At 41.9% G+C, this 21,810-nt stretch overlaps 1 protein-coding gene across 4 annotated transcripts in view; it reads right to left on the bottom strand.

Annotated features, from left to right (window-relative positions):
• wnt2bb (wingless-type MMTV integration site family, member 2Bb) overlaps positions 1 to 21,810 on the bottom strand; it is a 128,906-nt gene that overhangs the window by 10,910 nt on the left and 96,186 nt on the right. For 3 of the 4 annotated variants that reach the window (XM_059950295.1, XM_059950294.1, XM_059950297.1), the window contains one exon: positions 10,618 to 12,096. The exons of the other annotated variant lie outside the window; for it this stretch is intronic. In XM_059950295.1, coding sequence (XP_059806278.1) covers positions 11,867 to 12,096 — 230 coding nt within the window. In that variant the 3' untranslated portion in view covers positions 10,618 to 11,866. Of the gene's footprint in view, positions 1 to 10,617; positions 12,097 to 21,810 lie in introns of those variants that run through there. 4 annotated transcript variants of the gene reach the window in all.

Raw genomic sequence — 21,810 nt, 5'->3', positions numbered from 1 at the left:
CTGCCTAATCCCAACGACCGAGTAGCCCCTCCATACCCCTACCTAAATTTCTCTTAAATGTTGAAATTGAACCCACATCCATCACTTCTGCAGGCAGCTCGTTCCACACTCCCACCACTCTCTGAGTGAAGAAGTTTCTCCTCAGGTTCCCATTAGATATTTCACCTTTCACCCTTAGCCCATGACCTATAGTCTCACCCATTTCTAGTAATAATAATTCTAGTCTCACCCAACCTCAGTGGAAGAAGCCTGCTAACATTTACCCGATCTATGATTTTGAATACCCCTATCAAATTTCCCCTCATTCTCATGGGAATAAAGTCCTAATCTATTCAACCTTTCCCTATAACTTCTTCTGATCGACCAAATCCAATCACTGACAGTCAATGTCAAGCTACACTCAGCCTATACCAGAGATTCCCAACCTGAGGTCCAAGGACCCCTCAGTTAATGGTAGGGGTCCCTGGCATAAAAAAAAGAGTTGGGAACCTCTGGCCTACACTGATCCTATTCTCCTCATTCTTCACCTCGACTTTAACCCGTCAACATAAAATGGGAAATTTACAGTGGCTCATTTATTGTACGGCTCACATATTTTTAGGGAAGGGGAGAATAGCACCCAACGAGGAAATGACCACAGCCACGGGGAGAATGTGACAATCCACAGAGATGGTACCAGAGGTAAGGATTGAACCTGGACTACCACAACTGTGAGTCAGCAGCTCAACCAGCTGTCCCTCTAAGCCGTCCACTGCACCGTTTCTGGCATCTTTTCAAAGCTCCCCCCCTCCCCTTGTTGCTGAAGCATTGGGGCACGAACCTTTGACAGTCCAGGCCCGAAGCCTGTGAACTCCCTCTTCAAACTACTTCTTCCTCCCCCGCCCCACTGCTAAACCTTAACCAAACCCACAAGTCTTCTTGTCATTGGTCCTCGTAACTCTCCGCATAACACATCTGTGAAGAACCTGGTACTTTGAAGAGACAGAATGAAATGTTGAGGTTATTATTATAAACTCCATGAACCTGTTCCGTCTAGAGCTTTCTCCCCAGTGTCTGTTCATCTACGTATAAGCCATAATTAGATTACCATCCTGCTGTGTGTCACACTAGTCTGCTCCAATTACAGCAGACACTGTCCACTGACCCTAATTGAGAATTAACCAATTTTGATTAGCCAGTATTCCAAATTCCCACAATTAAAATTATTGGATAAATCCAATTTACTGGAAAATAGATGACTTTAATATACAGAGGAGATTTGATTCTTTACCAAATTTCTACAGATGTACTGTGGAGAACGTTCGTACTAGTTGCATCACCATCGGTATAGATGCCCCGATCGTAAGAGGCTTCAGAGAGTTGTAGGCTCAGCCCCCTCCTCCATTGGCACAAGCTTCCACACCATGAAGGAGCCCTTCAAAAGGTCCTGCCTCAAGAAGGTGGCAGGACACTCACCACCTAGGACGCGTCCTCTTCTTGTCACTACCAATAGGCAGGAGGTACAGGAGCCTGAAGACACACACTCATTGTCTTAGGAACAGCTTCTTCCCCTCTGCCATCAGATTTCTGAATGGTCCGTGAACATTACCTTGCTGTTCCTCTTTTGCACTATTTATTATTTATTGTAAGTGTTGGCGCGTCACCAAGTGGCTAAGGCATTGGTCTAGTGATCTGAAGGTCACTAGTTCGAGCCTCAGCTGAGGCAGCATGTTGTGTCCTTGAGCAAGGCACTTAACAACACATTGCTCTGCGACGACACCGGTGCCAAGCTGTATGGGTCCTAGTACCTTTCCCTTGGACAACATCGGTGGTGTGGAGAGGGGAGACTTGCAGCATGGGCAACTGCCGGTCTTCCATACAACCCTGCCCAGGCCTCAGTCATCATCGAAAATCGATGGACAGCCGAAGATATTTATTGTAACTTATAATAATTTGTTATGTCTGCACTGTACTGCCGTTACAAACAACAAATTTCTAGACTAAAGTCAGTGAGAATAAATCTGATTCTGATTCAGAGTGATCCAATGTAACCCAATCATTGATATGTTGCTTTGCTTTGGGTGTGATGAGTAATCTGTCAAAGGTTGCTACTGCCATGCTCACATAACAACTTATATTATTTAGTGCTCATCATTCGTCCAAGTTTACATAATCTGACTATCTGATCTACATCTGTGATTGCAGTATGCAAATCTACATTCCAGCTACGCTAGTCTTCTGGTTGTCTCTCAGTCCTCATGTATAGTTTTTCATAAATTCTATTGAATTTCTTTATTTTCCTGTAGATGCCTGCAAGGAAGTGAACCTCAGGGTAGTATTTGATGACATACACATACTTTGATACTAGATTTAGTTGGACTTTGACTCACTAAGTCAGGCAGTAACAATGTTCAATTGAGGGGTGTAGGGATGGGGTTGATTTGGATACATTTTCCTCATCAGAACACCTGGACAACTAAACCTCAGTCCACGTCTTTAATATCTGCTCTGTAGATGTGGCAGAAACCTCAACTGCTATTAAATCCCTTTAACCACGTGTAAGTGTGAAAGTATTTGCAATGTGCTACTCCTCTCATTCTATGACGAATTGCCTTCTTTGCTGACAGGGGGCTTCATCTTCTCTCCTACTGATGGAGAAGAGGTTCAGAGTTAAACCTTTTTGTTGGAAGAGGTTTCTGCTCATCTACTTTTATGTTGATGAGTTAAACCACGAGACTGACCATTTCACGCCTTGTTAATCCTGTGATGTACTGTTGGAAGGTCCAAATTGCTCTTTGCTGTGACGAAAGTTTTTAAAATATTTAATACAATGATCTTTTGCCAAATAACTGTAAATGTAGATTTGTCCTCAAATACAAGATACAATGTTGAACCTTGTGTTTGAGAAAAGAAAATACAAACTTAAGTACAAGTGCTATTGCTTTTATTGTCCAAGTGTCTGGTGAAGTGATCCAAATAGCTGGATAGGAAGAGGTTGCATTAACCAGATAAGCTCCAGTGTGAAGTGGACATCTGATGTACCGTTATTTCTTGAATCAAACTGGGCTGATTCAGGAGCAATTGCCTTGTCCAAGTTCAACAGCTATCAAAAACATTACTGGAGCTACAAGAGACCACAGATGCCGGAACCTGAAGCAAAAGAGCAAAAGACAAACTGCTGGGTCAGGTAGAATCTATGGAGCATCGATGGTTGATATTTCAGGTCAAGACCCTTCATTTGGACCGGATGCCCACTTTTAAGAAGTTTTCTGCTCACTTCGATAGTTGTTCTGTGAGACCCTCTCTAAATACTACTCCTCTGTGATGTCTACTGCTGTAGTCAAGATGAGCCCCAGAATGCTGTCTGTCCACCTCTCTCCTAAGATGTAGCTTGGCCTGCTGAGTTCCTTCAGCAGTTTGTCTTTTAATTCAAAAAAATCATTCCCATATCACAATTCCCAATCTCAAAATTTCTTCCTCTCTAAATCAGCAGTTGGTATTTACACTTTATCAGGCACCTCCTGTACCTAATAAAGTTGCCACTGAGAGTGTGTTCGTGGTCTTCAGCTGCTGTAGCCTATCTACGTCAAGGTTCAACGTGTTGTGCATTCATAGGTGCTCTTCTGGACACCATTATTATAATGCGTGTTTGTTTGAGCTATTGTCCCCTTCCTGTCAGCTTGAAGCAGACTGATCATTCTGCTCTGACCTCCCTCAGTGATAAAGGATTTTGCTCGTGGAGCTGCTGCTCACTGGATCACTGAATGTCTTTTTGTTTCTCACACCATCCTCTGTAAACTCTAGAGACTGTTGTGCATGACAATCCCAGGAGAACAGCAGCTTTTAATATACTCTAACCACCCTGTCTGGCACCAACAATCACTCCACAGTCGAAGTTACTTAGATCACAATTTTTCTCCATTCTGATGTTTGGTCTGCACAACAACTGAACCTCATGAGCACGTCTGAATGCTTTTTAGCATTGAATTGCTGCCACATGATTGGCTGATTAGATATTTGCATTATTGAGGTATACCTAATAAAGTAGACAAGAGCGCATACAGTGGTTTATGCTTAGGAAACTTTCCCAAGGCACTTCAGAGGAATAATTCCCAAAATAGTTTAACCTTCAAGCCACAGGTGCAGATGTTTTAAACAAAGCTTGATGCAAGAAGCAAGTTTCCAGAACTTTCGAGGTGAAGGGCTGATCAACAAGTTTTTGGGATTTCTACACATGGCCTAATGATAGAAGCCTTGACAGTGATTAAAATCAGGATGCCAGAGGGCCAATGCTGGTACACAGAGGTTAGAGTATAACCAGGATGTGGAAGGATCCACAAGAGAAAGAAGGACAAAGGTACGGATTTGAAAGTAAGGACGGTGATTTTATAGACACAAGAGGTACTGCAGATGCTGGAAATCTAGACCATTACACACAATGTGTTGGAGAGTTCAGCAGGTCAGGCAGCATCTATGGATAGGAATAAATAGTTGATGTTTCGGGCCAAGACCTTTCATCAGGACTGGGAAGGAAGGGGGAAGAAGCCAGGGTAAGAGGGGAGAGTGGAGGAAGAAGTACAAGGTGACAGGCAAGATGTGAAAAGGGGGAGGGGAGAGGTGGAGGTGGGGAGAGAGTGAAGTAAAGAGCTGGGAAATTGATTGGTGGAAGATATAAAGAGCTGGAGAAACAGGAATCTGATTGGAGAGGACTGAAGACTATGGAAAAAAGGGAAGGGGGAGGAGCACCAGAGGGAGGTGATGGGCAAATAAGAAGAGAAGGTGTGAGAGGGGAGCAAGAATGGGGAATGGCGAAGGAGAAGAGGAGGGGTGGGTAATTACCAGAAGTCTGAGAAATCAATGTTCATGCCATCAGGTTGGAGGCTACTCAGACAGAATATAAGGTGCTGCTCCTCCAACTTGAGTGTAATTCTGTGCACTTAGAAGGATGAGAGGGGATCTGATTGAAACATATAAGATTATTAAGGGTTTGGACACACTGGAGGCAGGAAGCATGTTCCCGCTGATGGGTGAGTCCAGAACTAGAGGCCACAGTTTAAGAATAAGGGGTAGGCCATTTAGAACTGAGATGCGGAAAAACTTTTTCACCCAGAGAGTGGTGGATACGTGGAATGCTATGCCCCAGAAGGCAGTGGAGGCCAAGTCTCTGGATGCATTCAAGAGAGAGTTAGATAGAGCTCTTATAGATAGAGGGGTCAAGGGATATGGGGAGAGGGCAGGAACGGGGTACAGATTGTGTATGATCAGCCATGATCACAGTGAATGGCGGTGCTGGCTAGAAGGTCCGAATGGCCTACTCCTGCACCTATTGTCTATTGTCACACGGAAGTGATGAGTGAACAGTTAACGTGCGGGCAGCAAAGATCAAGGCTATGGATGGTGGTGGGCAGGGTATCGGCAGCACTTGAACCGAGGAAGAGGCTGAAATTGGGCATGGTATGGAGATGAAGTGAGCAGCCTTTGTGATAACACAGTTATGTGGTTGGAAGGATATCTGGGCTTCAAGCGCTTTACCAGTGTACTGAAAATTTTGCTTAGTGTCCGTCAGAGAAGGGGGAAGGAAGGATAGGTAATGATGCTCCAAGCTGTAGTCCAAAGCAATGACTTTGGCTTCCCATTGGATTAAGTCTCTCCTAATCTGGAACTTTATATTAGTTAACAAGACTGACAATTTCACACTTGGTTATTTTATTTGCCTGTCCTGTGATAAACTGAGAAAAAGTTCCAACTACACTTTGTCAGAAAAAGATCTATTAAAACAGCCTCTTATCAGATATAATTACAGAATGAAAAATGGTTAGGCCAAGAAACTTCTCTCTCCACTTTTTTTTAAATAAGTCTGAGTGGAGTTAATTGGACATTTTGTGTTGCACAGAAGACTCCAAGAAGAATTGGTTTTGGCAAAGGAAGCAATTAAGAAACCGGGAGAACTGTGCTGCGTTGCTTTGTTGTGATACAGCATTATCAATCAAATCTTGACTAATGCAAACAATATGAATTTAAATTCTTAAATGAAAAATAAAAGAAATAGCAGATGCCAGAAGTCTGAAATAAAGACAGAAAATGTTGAGAACACGCAGTTCTGATGAAGGGCCTTCACCTAAGCATTAACTGGATCTCTTTCCATAAACTGCTGAGTGTTTCCAGCATTTTCTGGGTTTAATTCAAATCCTTAGATGTTAAGGACAAAGATGAGCTTTATTTGTCGTACGTGCATTGAAACATCGAAGCACACAATAACATGTGGCACTTGTGTTCACAACCAACACAGTCAAAATATATGACGGGGCAGCCTGCAAGTGTAGCCTTGCTTCTGGTGCCAGCATACCTTGCGCATGACTTAGTAACCCTAATTCACACATCTTTTGAGTAAACTGGAGTTCCCAGAGGAAACCCACACCGTCACAGGGAGAACGTACATGCAGGAATTGAACCCGATCTTACTGCTGACACTGAAAAGCGCTATGCTAGCCACTACGCTACTGTGCTGCCAGATGTTAAACTCAGGTTAAGATTTGATTTAAAAAGGGGCCCTATTGCTCCAGTTTGGTATAGCCTAACACAGGCTGTAGACTCTAGTTCCACAGCTGTGTGATTGACCTCCAAATGTCCTTTACAATGACATACCAACCAACACTTAGATCATGAGACATAGGGGCAGAATTAGGCCATTTGGCCCATCGAGTCTGCTCCGCCATTCCATCAGGGCTGATTTATTATCCATCTTAACCCCATTCTTCTGCCTTCTCCCCATAATATTTGACGCCCATTCTAATTGCGGATCAATCAACCTCCACCTTTAAGTATACTCCACAACCATCTGTGACAATGAATTCCACAGATTCACCACCATCTGGCTAATTAAATTCTTCTTCCTCTCCATTCTGCATTAAATTCCCTCTATTCTGAGGCTGTGCCCTCTGGTCCTAGTCTCCCCCACTATATGAAACATCCTCTCCACGTCTACCCTGTCTAGGCCTTTCAATATTCAGTAGCTTTCAAATGAGATTCCCCATCCATTACTCTAAACTACAGCAAGTACAGGCCCAGAGCCATCAAATAAAACCATAACACACAAGAGCAGAATTAGGCCATTTGGCCCATCAAGTATGCTCTGCTATTTCATCATGGCTGATCCAGTTTTCCTCTGCATCCCAGTCTCCTGCCTTCTCATATCCCTTCATGCCCTGACCAATTGAGAATCTATCAGTCTCTGCCTTAAATATACATAAAGACTTGGCCTCCGCAGCTGCCTATGGCAAAGGATTCCACAGATCCACCACTCTCTGGCTAAAGAAATGCTCCCCATACGTTAACCTTTTCATTCCTGAGATGATTCTCGTGGCTCCTCTGGACCCTCTCCAATGTCAGCACGTCCTTTCTGAGATAAAGGGCCCAAAACTGGTCAAATACTCCAAGTGCCGTCTCAAGCAGCCACCTGTGTTAGGCAATAAATGAAAGGCAGACATCTCTGCCAACCCATAACTTGGGAAAGAAAAACCGGTGTGCCAGGGCCACTTAAAATAATAAAAGAAAACTATTGGAAGTTATAAGGGAAAAAGAGAAGAAATTAAAATGATTAAAAAGATACAGATGCGGTTTCTATCATTTCTACAATAACATGTAGTTCACTTCTGTTTGTGAATTATCCTCCCTCTTCTTCAGTCACACTACTCTGTCATAAGAAGATTTCAGAACGAAACCTTTGCTATCACAGTACCTGATAGGGATACTGTTACCAAGAACACAGTGGTAACACTCACAGTATAAAGACAATGAACGGATAAGCAGGAGAAATGATTGTGGCTTTGTGTTGGGGACAGCAGAGGTGAGTGTTGCTGCCGATAGTAGTTGTGTTGGGGAGATGCGAAGGGAGAACGTAGAGCTGTTTGGGGTTAGAGTGACGAGAAAGACAACCTTTCACCCCCCCCCCCCCCCCCCCACAATCTCCTTCACTGCCCAGAGGCGAATGGATGGAGGAATTTTTCCTCAAGGCAGCCAGAATAGAAGTTGTAATGTATGCTGGGTGGTCTGAAACAATGCACGTGCCTCTGTACTGTGACCCCATCAGCAACAGACGAGTGCTCCAGAGTAATGAATGAGAAGCCCACAGGGTTCCAGTCACAACAACCACCTACCACCACGCCTGCACTTCAGTTTCAGCCCCTGCTGCACTTTTAATGTGGGACAGAATTACATTTATCATTTCATCCCAGATCTTCCCTTTTGTTCCCTTCTCTCTCATCCTGACCTTTTCCTTGGCTCTGTGCTTAATTAAAAAATGATTAAATCTCTCTGACTTCCCAATCTGATGAATGATCATTGGCCTGACATGTTAACCCTCTTTCTGTCTCCACAGACACCACTTGACATAGAGATTGTTTGTAGAATTTTATGTTTTTGTTGTGGACGGAACAGGACATTTTGTCCAACTAGTCTCCACCAATGTTTATACTCCAGAAGCGCTTCTTCCCACTCTAATTCTATCTCTTCATCCTGCCCTTCTCTTGACTTTTCTCTCAAAACTACATCAAGCTCTCTGCTTCAATAATTCCTGCATTAAGAAATTTACCCCTTTTAAAATTTGATTCTCAGTGACTAATTATTTAAATACCACTGGCTCTGGATTCCATTACAATGAGAACCAGTTCCCCCTCATCCATTAAATGGAAAAGTCTACAGTAAGTTGTGAATACAGCCCAGTCCATCACAGACAAAGCCCTCCCCATCATTCAGCACACATACACAGAGTTCTCCCACAAGAAAGTAGCATCCACCATCAAGAGCCCCCCATTATCCATGCTCTCTTCTCACTACTACCATCAGGCAGGAGGTTCAGGAGCCTTAGGTCCTGCACCATCTGGTTCAGGAACAGTTATTGCCCAACGATCATCAAGCTCCTGAACCAGTGTGGGTAACTTCACTCACCTCAACAATGAACTTACTCCGTCACCGGTGCGCTCACTTTCAAGGACTCTACAACTCATGTTCAGTATCACTTATTTTTATTTGCAGAATTTTCCTTCTTTTTGCACGTTGGTTGTGTCTTATGTGGGACTTTATCATGGGCCTCTTAAAAAACACCATATGCACTAGTTTTTCCTGTATGGGTTCTTCCAGTTACATCTTCAAAAATCACCAGATCATATTGCAGATATCCATGTCAATTTTGTCTAGTCCGTTTGATAGTTGCTTGATAAGAGCTCCTGAACCAGAGTGGATAACTTCACTCACCCCACACTGCACTGATTCCTCAACCAATGGACTCCCTTTCAAGGACTCCACAAGTTACGTTCCCAGTATTTTTTAATTTATTATTTGCACGTTTGTCTTCTTTTGTGCAATGGTTGTTTGTCATCCTTTATCATAAATTCTATTGTATTTCTTTATATCCTGTAAATGCCTGCAAGAAAATGAATCTCAAGGTAGTAGAGTAAATTTACTTTGAACATCTCTGCTATGTTAGAGTTTATCAGTACCAAGCTTAATCATCTCTCTTCCAGTGACATGATGCTCTCTATTTATCTAATCCTTCCTGACACCGAACCCTCAGAATTGTAGTCACTCTGCAATTACTCTTTCTCTGGCAACCCACTGGCATTTTTATGTAGCATTATAGAGACAATGTTTGGTTTCATTACCTTGGGACAGAATAACTATATTGTTCATCGTCAGCAAAAATCCTTGTTACCCTGTGTCAGGTTTAAATCAGTACACAAGAGTCAGATTCTATATTGAGTGGAGCTGTGTATTTAATAGGTTCCGTATTGTGTTTAGACTTGGTAAGTTCACACCAGCACTAGCATTTATATTCAGCCTCCCACCAGTGGAATGGAAACCTCCTTGATGTGCTATCATGAAATGATATAGGAGCAAGGCCAAATTCATGGCCGTGAACTTGTACTTCAAAAAGATGCATTACCTCAGCAGCAGTGTCCTCGGAATCAGAATGTCAGTGGTATAAAAGCCAGGCTTACTTTCCAAGGTTGGTATGGTCATTCCAATGAAACTTTGGAGTGCGCCACCTACCTAACACTAACAGAGAAGAGTATTATTCCAATTCAGAATCCTTTAATTAAACCATTTCACCCCAAGGTCTCTTTTAGATGCTTCACCCAAAGACAGAACCCATTAAATATGCAGCTCCATCTTTATATGGAATATATACACAATAATGGGCCGGCTGGTGGTGTAGTGACATCAATGCCAGACTCCGAAGCGAAGATTCCTGAGTTCGAATCCAGTCGGGCCACTCCCGGACACGCTTTCCATCCGTGAGAAGGAGTTGGGGGACCATTCACAGAATCTTTCCTCCAAGACAACCACTTGAAAAAAAAAGTGGTCGCTGAGGCTCTGGCAGAGTATGGCACACAACATATAAAAAAAATACACAATAAAGCACCAAACTTGAAATTTATACAGAAATGCAAGAAAGAAACAGACAACAGCAATGTTTGAGGCAAGTTAATGGTACTTGCTGACCTCTTTATGAGAAACCAGCTTTGTTATTACATATTTCCTTTGAAAATGAAAATGATTAGATGATGATGATGATGATGATGATGATGATGATGAATATGATGATGATGATGATAATAATAATAATAATAATAATAATAATAATAATAATAATCCTGTGTACTTCCAGCCATTCTCTGAAAGTTCGGGTCTTGCATAGTATTAGGGTATTTTTTTTGGTGAGAATGAAGTTAGCATCTTCTTCCTGATCCACCACTCCAGCCAAATGGTTATGGGCTACCACTGGGGGAGGTTTCAGGTTTTCAACAGTCATTCTGTGAAAATGTCTTCTGTTATTTCATTCATGTGGTTCACTTGTTCATTCCCTTGACTAACCTACAAGGGCTCACAGAACTTTAAATAATCAGAACGGGGGGTCCATCCCAATTTTTTTCTCTCATTTTAATTAGAAAAAACATTTCTTGGTGGAATTACAAACAAGATACTTAGGTGGGGTGATTGAAATGTACAGTACAGTGTATTATGCAAGTTTTTGCATCAACTTAGACTGCAGAAACAGCACTTGAAGTCTGCCAAACATTAACATACCAGTAGCAGTGTAAGAATTATAACAATATTTTATAAAATATTTAACCATAAAAAAGTACAGGTGAGTTTGCACTATTGAAACCAACAGCAGTAAGCCGGAGCTGAACCTCATTCCCTAATGTCTTCACAGACATCCCTTTACAGTTGAAGGCTGTAGCTCCTGACGTGAATTCAAATCAACAGATAGTCATATCCCAGTAAGTCTCTTTCTCTCCCGCTGTCTCTCACACCCACTCTCTGCTATCCCCACGTAGCTAAAGTCCATAGTGCAGGTTGTCTTGTTAATACAGTTATACAACTGCCTTTAGAAAGTGCAGGCCCTTGTTTTCTGGTACAGCTTCATATCCCTCTGAATAATCTTAAGGAGCAGTCAGCAGCTTGTCCACTTAATAATAAGGCGTTGACATACCAATAATAAAAAATAAGAAATACCAGACTGGAGATATTAGTCGCATGCAGCGGATGCTACAGGGCGGTCCTCATTACGACAGCTATAGAGGCCACGGTCTTCACTTAATAAAGTCTCTCATTCAATGGCAGTTGCACCGTTCCGCTTAAAATAGTATCGCAAATTGTATCGGATTTACTCTTAGACTGCCATTCCCCCCATTCATAAGGAATATGCGGTGATTTACTGAACTTGTCCAATGGTTTCAAAATGGTCCCCTGGGAGGTGTAGTCCACTTTGGTGCTTTGCAGAGTATTACTGTAATGAAAAAAATGACAAGCCATGCAGCTAAACTACAACTCCCAAAATGCCACGCGCTTCCACGCACAGTTGAGGCGGCGCTGCTCGCCGCCATCAAGTCTGATCCAGCCACTCAGCGCGTTTCGGTGCTTTGCAGGTGTGGAAGTCAACTGTCTCTTGGCACTCCTTGCACTTGACTGCACAGCACCAGTGGAACTTGCACTCGCACTTGGTAACGCGCGCGACCCGCGTCGTGTCGTAGCCCCGGCCGCAGCACATCACCTCACAACCGTCCATGCCACGGGAGGACTTGTTGCATACTCGCCCAGCTGTGCCCAGAGATCCTGGAAAACGACAGTGAAGATTAGGTCGTTAGAGGGCAGGTCTTAATGAGGTAGACGATATATTGCACTGGTATCACACTACTACTGTTACTCCTAACCAGCCCTTTTGCAGAACTTCTATTATAAATAGAGGAGCTGGTATTGGTATGGTACAAGTTTATTATTCAAAATTCAAAGTAACTTTATTATCAAAGTAGGCATATGTCTCCATATACTGCCTAAGATTCATTTTCTTGCAGGCATTCAGTGAAAAACAACAAAGACTGACAACCAATTTGCAAAAGAAAACAAGCTGTGCAAATAAAAACAATAGTAATAATAATAAATTTATACAACACAAAACTTTTAAGGATATATTTTCATCAACTAAAACAGGATTCAGCACTCCATGCAAGCATTTGGAATTCTGATAAGAAGTACAGAGCACTAAACTAAAATGAAAGCACAACCCCGAAAAGAATTTTAGTGAAGGATATATCACCAAAGAAGAAAAAGTTAACCAATGGAACCTCCATGATATGAGCAGGCTAGATGTCAACAAGGACGCATCAAATGACTGGCTCAGAGTTGGAGACCTCTTCGCAGAAACAGAAGTGACAATGCAGGACCAGGTAGCTAACACAAAATAAAAGACCAACAAATTCAAGACCGTAAATGCAGGAAATGCCAAAAGAAACCAGAAACCATCCAACACATCCCAGGATCCTGCAGCAGTTTAACTCAATCTGTTTACATACACAGGCACAATCAAGTGGCGAAGATCATCCTCCAAGATCTTGCTTTAAAATACAAACTCATAAAAGACACCACACCTTACTATAAATATAAGCCTGATCCAGTTTTAGAGTCAGAGGCCTACAAATTATATTACAGCTGATCTATTATTACAGTTAGGACAATCCATAATAACCATCCAGATAAAATACTAAAGGATAAACAATAAAGAACTTACGATATAGCCATTCCAAGCATACACAACATTCAGAAATCAATAAAATAGATAGACAGCAAGAGGAGATCTGCGGATGCTGGAAATCTGAACAACAGACACAAAATGCTGGAGGAACTCAACAGGCTAGGCAGCATCTATGAATAAAAAATACTGTCAAAGTTTCAGACCAAAACCCTTTGGCAGGACTAGAGAAAAAATGCTGAGGCGTAATTTTGAAAGGTGGGGGTAGGGGAGAGAGAAACGCTAGGTGATCAGTGAAACTTGGGAGGGGAAGGGATGAAGTAGAGAGCTAGGAAGTTGATTGGCGAAAGAGACAGAAGGCCATGGAAGGAAGAAAAATGGGGGAGGGGTGGGAGAGCACTAGAGGGAAGTGATGGGCGGGCAAGGAGATAACATGAGAGAGGGACAAGGGGATAGGAAATGGTGAAGGAGGGGGAGGTATTACTGGAAGTTTGAGGAATCGATGGTCATGCCATCAGATTGGAGGCTTTCCAAATGAAATATAAGGTGTCGTTCCTCCAACCTAAGGGTGGCCTTATCCCGACAGTGGAGGAGGCCATGGAAGGACATATCAGAATAGGAATGGGAAGTGGAATTAAAATGGGTGGTCACCAGGAGATCCTGCTGAGATGCATGGCGAAGCGGTCCCCCAATCTTCGTTGGGTATCACCGATATACAGGAGGCCAGACTAGGAGCAGCGAACACAGTAAATGACCCCAACAGACAGAGGTGAAGTCTCACTGTTTGGGGCTGTAAATGGCAGTGAAGGAGATGGTATAGAACTTGTTCCGTCTGCAAGGATAAGTGCCAGGAGGGAGATCTGTAGGGAGGGACGAATGGACAAGGGAGTTGTATAGGCAGTGATCCCTGTGGAAAGCAGAAAGTGGGGGGAGGGGAGGCGAAGGAAAGGAAAGATGTGTTTAGAGGTGGGATCCAGTTGGAGGCAGTGGAAGTTTCAGAGAATTATGCGTTTGCCAAAAGCACTAGAAATATGCTGTTAAAAGAGGAAATGGAATGACTATGGAACATGAACAGGGTATATAGACTGACCCATTGGTAATATCTACAACAGGTATCACCCCAAAGTCACTACACAATTGCTTTAAATGATTAGGCTTACACAACAGTATTTGTGGAAATCTTCGGAAAACTGCAATACCAGCCACCACTAGAATAGTGCGAAAGTTCCTAGGAATTGATAAAACGGTGGGAAATAATAAAGTCACGGTGGAGTTAGTGGGTGAAGGTGTTGATCATTCTTAGTGCTTGGGAAAAGTAACTGTTCTTGAGTCTGATGGCCTTGGTGTGAGTGGAAGAAACAGTCCATGAACAGGGTGGGTGGGATCCTTCATGACGTTACTGGCTCTTTTCCAGCACCTTTCTGTGCATATGTCCTTGATGGTAGGTAGGTCATTGCCTGTGATGCATTGGACAGTTTTGACTGCCCATTGTCGAGCCTTCCTGTCTGCCACAGTACAGTTTCCATACCAAGCACCGCCGAGCATGTTGGGGTGCTCTCTAGTATGCATCTGTAGAATGACGTGAGTATGGATGTGCAAACTCCAGCTCTCTTTAGCCTCATCAGAAAGTAGAGGTGTGCTGATGAGCCTTCTTGACTGTGTTCAGGGACTTTGAGCGATTATGCATGATGTGCATTCCAAGGAGTTTGAAACTGCTGTCACTCAGATGTAAATGGCGGTGTGACTTCTCCCGAAGTCCATAACTGTCTGCTTTGTCATGTTGACATTAAGGAAGAGGTTATTTTCCTGGCACCAGGCCACAAGCTCTTCCAACTCATCTGTATGTGGGCTGTCTCAACATTGTTGGTGATAGGTCCCACCACCGTCACGTCATTGGTGAACTTAACGATGTGTTAGCTTGGGTGTTTGGCCCAGCAGCCACGTGAGAGCAATGGGCTCAGTACCCAGCCCATGTTGAGGTAACAGCCAGTTAAATAGTTGCTATTGTTATGTAGGGAAGTGTGGTACTGATTTGGCACTGCAAGTGCCCACAAGCAGCAACTTAATAATGACCAGACCATTTACTCTACTAAATTTAGCTGAGGGATACAACACCATAGATAACTGGACTGTCCTTTGAAATAGTTCTGTGGGATGATATACTCTCACCTGAGAGGACAGATGTGATAGCTGTTTAATTACTGAAAAAGACAGCTCTTTTGTTACTGCCGTTGGTCAGGATTTGTCTCCAGTTTTCGAGAGGGGATACTTGAGTCCCGGTAATTCTGAGCAAGAATCTTATTTACTGATACAGAAATAGGCAGAGAACATTGAAGTTAATATACCGTGCTGTAGACCTGCAGTATCCACGCTTCATAAGCTCTTCAGTATGGGCATAACTGAACATTGATACGGATGGCAAACTTTCTGTTAAACATCAATCCACAGGAACATCATTGGCAATTAGTCAAGGCTGAATAGTACTTAGTAAGACATTTCTCTGGGATCTAAATGTAATCAGAACACAAAAGTATAGGACGCTGGAGGATCAAGAAAGGCTAAGTCTCCCATAACTAATCCCCCCTTATTCACCTACTATTTGATTATATATCTACAGTATCTCCAGTCTAAATATCCTTTTGTATCTCATAAATTGTTCATTTAATTATGTCAACACTTTCACATTGACATTCTTCCTAATCATACCCCCTAAGCAAGGGTTCCCAATCTGGGGCCCATGGACCCCTTGGTTAATGGTAGGGGCCCATGGCATAAAAAAAGGTTGGGAACTGCTGCTCCTGAAGATAGCGCATCTCCAGTCTTCACAGTTTTACCTAATAGAAACCAAGTAAGAAAGAAGGTATTACCATTGAAGTTAGTATTAGGACATTTTCATGGGGCAGAATGAATCTGGAGGACTGGGCTCAGTTTTAACAATGAAAGCTCTTTGTGAGGGATATATGGACTTTGGAGCTGCAAAAGAAGGATACAAAGTTTGAGGATAGATTGCTTGAGTTTAGAAGGGTGATGAAACTGGATAAAGGTGGAAGATTAGCTTGATCTGTCACATGTACATTAAAGCATTAAAACTTACAGAAAATGCATCGTTTTCACCAAGAATGTGCTGGGGGCAGCCTGTAAGTCTCGCCATGCTTCCAGCTTTAACATAGCATGTCCGCAACTTACTAACCTGAACTCGTACATCTTTGGAATGTGAGAGGAAACCCGGAGCACCCAGTGGAAACCAATACGGTCGCAGGGAGAATGTCTGAACTCTTTATAGACAGCAATGGGAATTGAACCTCCATCCTACAACAAGTGCTGTAAAGTGTTACACTAACCACTATGCTACTGTGCCACTCTGAGATGTTCCAAATTGGACGCTTTGAGGTTGGTATGAAGAAATTATTTCTTACAGTAGTGAATTCCAATGAAATCTTGATGATCTGATTCAAGAGCAAGGCCAAGGGGCTCTATTAATTTCAGATGACATATTCTAAATGTATATCCAGCAATGTAGTATTGTGAATGGTGAGAAGAGATCAGGAAAAAAGAAAATGGTTACCTCGACATCAGTTGTAAGGAAAATTATAATGTCCATTTTAAAGGTTGTGATCAAAGTTTAGAGTAAATTTATTATCGAAGTACATATATGTCACCATATACTACCTTGAGATTCATTTTCTTGTGAGCATTACCAGTAAATATAAAGAAACACAATAGAATCAATTGAAAAACTGCATGCAGATGAAAATGGACAAACAGCCAATCTGCTAAAGACAACAAATTGTGCAACTACAAAAAAAAAATAAATATTGAGAACATGATTTGTAGAGTGGAAGCAGTTCTATGTAGGGATGGTTCAGGAGCCTAATACCAAGTAAATATCAAATGGGTTAGACAAAATTGATAAGGATTTATGCAATACTACCTGCTGGTGATTTCTGAGGGTGTAACTGAAAGAACAGATACAGAAAAAACAATGGAAATGGTGTTTTTACATTTTCAAAGGGCTCACGTTAAGAGTTAATGCACATAGGATTGGGGACTTCAAAGTGATTTAGACAACTTTTTTTTCTTCTCTCTTATATGTGCTATTTGTGCCTTATATTATGTCTGACTGTTGGTACTGTGTTTTGTACCTTTGGTCTGTACAAATGCTGTTTCATTTGGCTGTATTCATGGGTATTCATGTGTTTTGTTCCTTCCCGCGCCTTGTGGCACCTCAGGCAGCAAGCTTGTCTGTTTTTGATGAGGTTGAGTTGCTAGCTTGAGGTCAAACCAGCAGGATAGAAAGCGTGCAAGGAGACGGCCGGATTTGAACCCAGGACCACCCAGGACCCAGAAGTCCGGTGAAGATGCCACTACACCACCAGCCGGCATATTCATGTATGGTTGAATAAAAATTAATCTTGAACTTGAGTGAATGGGCAAACACTTGACTAATGCAGTATAAGATACATAAACATGAAATTCCTCACTTTGGCAGGAAGTATAAACAGGCAGAATATTACTTAAATGGTGGCAGGTATAAAGAAATCTGAGTGTCCTATACCAGTCATGAAAGGAAACATGAATTTGCAGAAGAAAGTTAAGAAGGCAAATGACATAGTGGATACAATAAACCAGAAAAGGCTGGAAATACTCAGTGGGTCAGGATGCATCTGTTGGAAGAGAAACAGAGCCAATGTGGTGGGCTGAATACCCTTCATCATAAGGGTCTCAATACAATGAATGGTTAATATACTGTACATTTACAAGAGGGTCTGAGTAAATGAATAAGGGAGCCTACCTACAATTATTCTGGATTTCAATGAGACCATGCTTGAAGTATATTGTGCAGTATTGACCTCCTTACTTAAGAAGGACATACTTGCTGTTGTGTAGGGGTTCTTAAACATTTTTATGCCTTGGAACCCTTTGGCGGTCCAACTTCAAAATAATGAATTTAAATACATAAAGTAAAATACCCAGGGTTACAAAAGAAACCAGTTATGTTGAAATACGTTATCAAAATATTTTAACTAATTTGTGATAGTCACATACAGTATATGCTTCTTTATTAACAAATTAAATAGCAAGACCATACACTTAAAATATAGGTAAGTCAAAATAAAAATTGATCTTATAAAGCCATATCAGTGTGGAGGCTGTTGTTGCTTTGCTTGAATAAGAACCTTAAACTGTGGGGTGGTCTTTAACAAAGTGACACATACGTCATGTCGGACATTCAATTGCAGGGCTGCCTGACAGTTGGCCAGCTACATCGCATGAGTGTCTGCAGACAGAGATTGTGATGAGTTTAATCTAGCGACATGACTAATAACTACCATAATTTTGAAGTGGTCTTGAGCATGTCATAAGCGATATTTTGAGATATTTGTAACAACTGTTGCTGTTTTTGCTTGTGTGGGAGGTTTGGGGGTTTGGGGTTTGCTAGTTTTGTTTCTTTTTCTTTTTGATGTGGGGGGTGGGGTTGATGTCTTTCCTTTCAACAACTTCCATGATTTTTCTGTATTTGATGGCTATCTGGAGAAGACGAATCTCAGAGTTGTATTCTGTAAATACTTTGATATTAAAATGAAGCTTTAAACCTTTGAACTGTAATGTGATATGAAAGTATGTGTGGTTTCTATTGCTGACAAAGTCACAGGTACTGCTAATGCTTCTGTGGTTTGTTAACTACATTTATAATTGAAGAAAATTCAAAATTTCACTTAGAGGTTAGTGAAAATAAAGATGTAATTATTTTCCCATCCAAGTTTGTGGAAACACAGAAAAACCATGGAAGTTTGTGGACCCCTTAGAATCTATTCACAGAATCCTCTAGGTGTCCATGGACTCCAGGTTAAGAACCTCTGCCACAGAGGGAGTGAAATGATTGTTCACCTGATTGATTCCTGGATTGAGGGGATTGTCATGTGAGGAGTGATAAGATCAACAATGCCTGTAATCACTAGAATTTTGAAGAATGGGAGAAAAGATCTCAAGGGGAAGAACACCATTGTAACAGAGATTGCCATGCTAGATGGGGGGGGGGATGATGTCTCCCCTAACTGGGCATCTAGAACTAGAAATCTTTAACTCAAGATGGATAGAAAGTTCTTCAATATGGATTTTTCTCCCTAATGGAAGGTGATGGAAATCAAGTCACTGAATATATTTAAGAAGGAAATTGATAAATTTCTGGACATAAAAGGCATTAAGGGGTGTGGAGTGAGAACCAGAATGTGGCATGAAATTAGCCACAATTATACAAAAAAATAGTAGAGGTCGGAAGGGCTGAATTTCCTGTTCTTGCCTCTATTTAATTTGTTTCTATGTCTAAGTATCATGCATATGTTCTGTTTTAATTAACTAAGGAAAGATAAAACAAAGACTAGCTTTCTTTGTCACACGTACATTGAAACATTGAAACATACAGTGAAATGCATCATTTAAGTCAATGACTAACACAGTCTGAGGATGTGCTGGGGTCAGTCCGCATCTGTCGCCATGCTTGTAGTGCCAACATAGCACGCCCACAACTTACCAATCCTGATCTGCACATCTTCAGAATGTGGGAGGAAACCGGAGCACCCAAAGGAAACCTACATAGTCATGGGGAGAACTCCTTCCAGAGAGGGGTGAGAATTGAAACCCAAGCACTGGCACTGTAAAGTGTTACACTAACTGTTATGCTATCGTGCTGCCTTTAAGTGCTATTACAAATGGAAAACTGGTGTATGCACAAGCTAAGAAATATTCGACTAGCAGTCTGTTCCAGATTCAAGAACAGATTTCAAAACCATTCTTCTTTTACATACACTCAGTGGTCATCTTATTAGGCAGCTCAGGGTCTGCTGCTGTAGCCCATCCATTCCAAAGTTTGACTTGTGCATTCAGAGATGGTTTTCTGCACACCACTGTTGTAATGCATGGTTATTTGAGTTTCTGTTGTCATTCTGTCAGCTTGAACCAATCTGGCCATTCTCCTCAGACCTCTCTCATTAACACGCCATTTTTTCACCCACAGGTATGCTGTTCACTGGACCTCTTTATTTGCTTTTTTGCACCATTCTCTGTAAACTATAGAGACAGCTGAGCATGAAAGTCCAAGGAGATCGGCAGTTTCTGAGATACTCAAATCACCCCATCTGGCACCGACAACCATTCCATGGTCAAAGTCACTTAAATCACATTTCTTCCCCATTCTGTTATTTGCTCTGAACAACAACTGAACCTCTTGACCATGTCTGCATGCTTTAATACATCGAGTGGCTGCCACACAATTGGCTGATTTGATATTTGCTTTAACGAGCAGGTGTACCTAATAAAGTGGCCACTGAGAGTAGATCAACCTCACCCTCTCCCCTTCACTTTTATTTAATTGTGACTTGAGGGCCGAATTAAAGAACTCAAGACTGAAACCAAGTAACATGAAGAGAAAGTACAAATAGGATTTTATCAAATCTAAAGAGGTGATGGTAGTTAATGTAGTGTTGAACGGTTGGGAATGGGATAGCGATCGGAGTGATTGCAGATGTAAAGGTTCCTCCATACTGTTGACATTTTAGAAAGTGTTGTTAATGGAAAGTAATTGATCTGGACTGTAAAATTGAGATGGTAAGGTTCGATAAATTTTCCGCAAAAGCAAATTGTCAATGTATTTAATGGTGTGGAAAGAAAGTCAGGGCCAGGTAAAAACTAAACGGATTGCTGGCTGTTGGCCATTTGAATCTCCCAACCAGAACCTATGCCACCTATTAAAGTGCCTGAGCAGAGCCCTGGATGGAGACACATGTAGGAGGACTAGGTTTGCTGGGAGCAGAGACTCTTTTTCATATCGTGCTTCGTTCTTCCTCATGCACTCATTGGCTATTTCTGAATATTCACACAGACTCCCATTTTTATGTTTTCTGAAAGCTCATTTTCCAAATTGAAGCAGCATGTGTTTAAACTTAAACATGAGAAAGTCAACATCTGGAGCTGAGTGCATTTCTGTCTGATGTAAAATCTTTGATCTAACACTTGAATTGATCAGTTGCCTCTATGTGGGCCACTCTTGAGAAGGTGCTTTACATTCAAAGCCTGCAAACCCTGATGGAATTGTTTGATATACCAAACGCTCCCCACGGTGGTCCTGTGAACATAATGACTCCAATTCTTGCACTTGTGCCAATTTATCATAAAAACCAGTAAATTACAAAGGTTACACGCCAGATGCCGTGAATGGAACCGATCAAGCAGATAGAAGTGTAGGTCTCAATAATTCTAACACAAATTCTTCAGTGCTCCAGTAATTTCTGGCTGATGCTCTGATCTAGGTGTGTAGATAAGAACACATGAAGATAAGAAACAGGACCAAATGCAGGCCAATCAACTCTTTGATCCACCTCTGTCATTCAGTAACTTCTAGGGTAATCCAAATTTTGCCGCCCTCTCTCCCCATGCCCCATGCCCCATGACACCTTGACTATCAATTTTAACCTGGATTACCAAGGCAACAATTGCCGAGAGATGTGAATGTAGCCCAGCCCATCGTACAAACCAACCTCCCCTTCACTCACTCTGTCTACACTTCCCACTGTCTCAGGAAGGAAGTGAACATAATCAAGGATGTTTCTCACCTTGGTCAATCTCCCTTCTCCTCTTCCCTGTCAGACAGAAGATACAAAAGCCCGAGAGCATGTATCAGCAAACTCAAGGGCAGATTCTATTCTACAGTTATTAGGTATTTAAACAGACCTTTTAAATGCTAAAAGATGAACTCTTGATCTTCAAATCTACCAGTCATGGCCCTTGCACTTTATTTGTCTATT

This window comes from Hypanus sabinus, chromosome 25, assembly GCF_030144855.1.
Source record: "Hypanus sabinus isolate sHypSab1 chromosome 25, sHypSab1.hap1, whole genome shotgun sequence".
Taxonomy (NCBI): Eukaryota; Metazoa; Chordata; class Chondrichthyes; order Myliobatiformes; family Dasyatidae; genus Hypanus; species Hypanus sabinus.
This window is presented reverse-complemented; position numbering and strand designations above follow the sequence as displayed.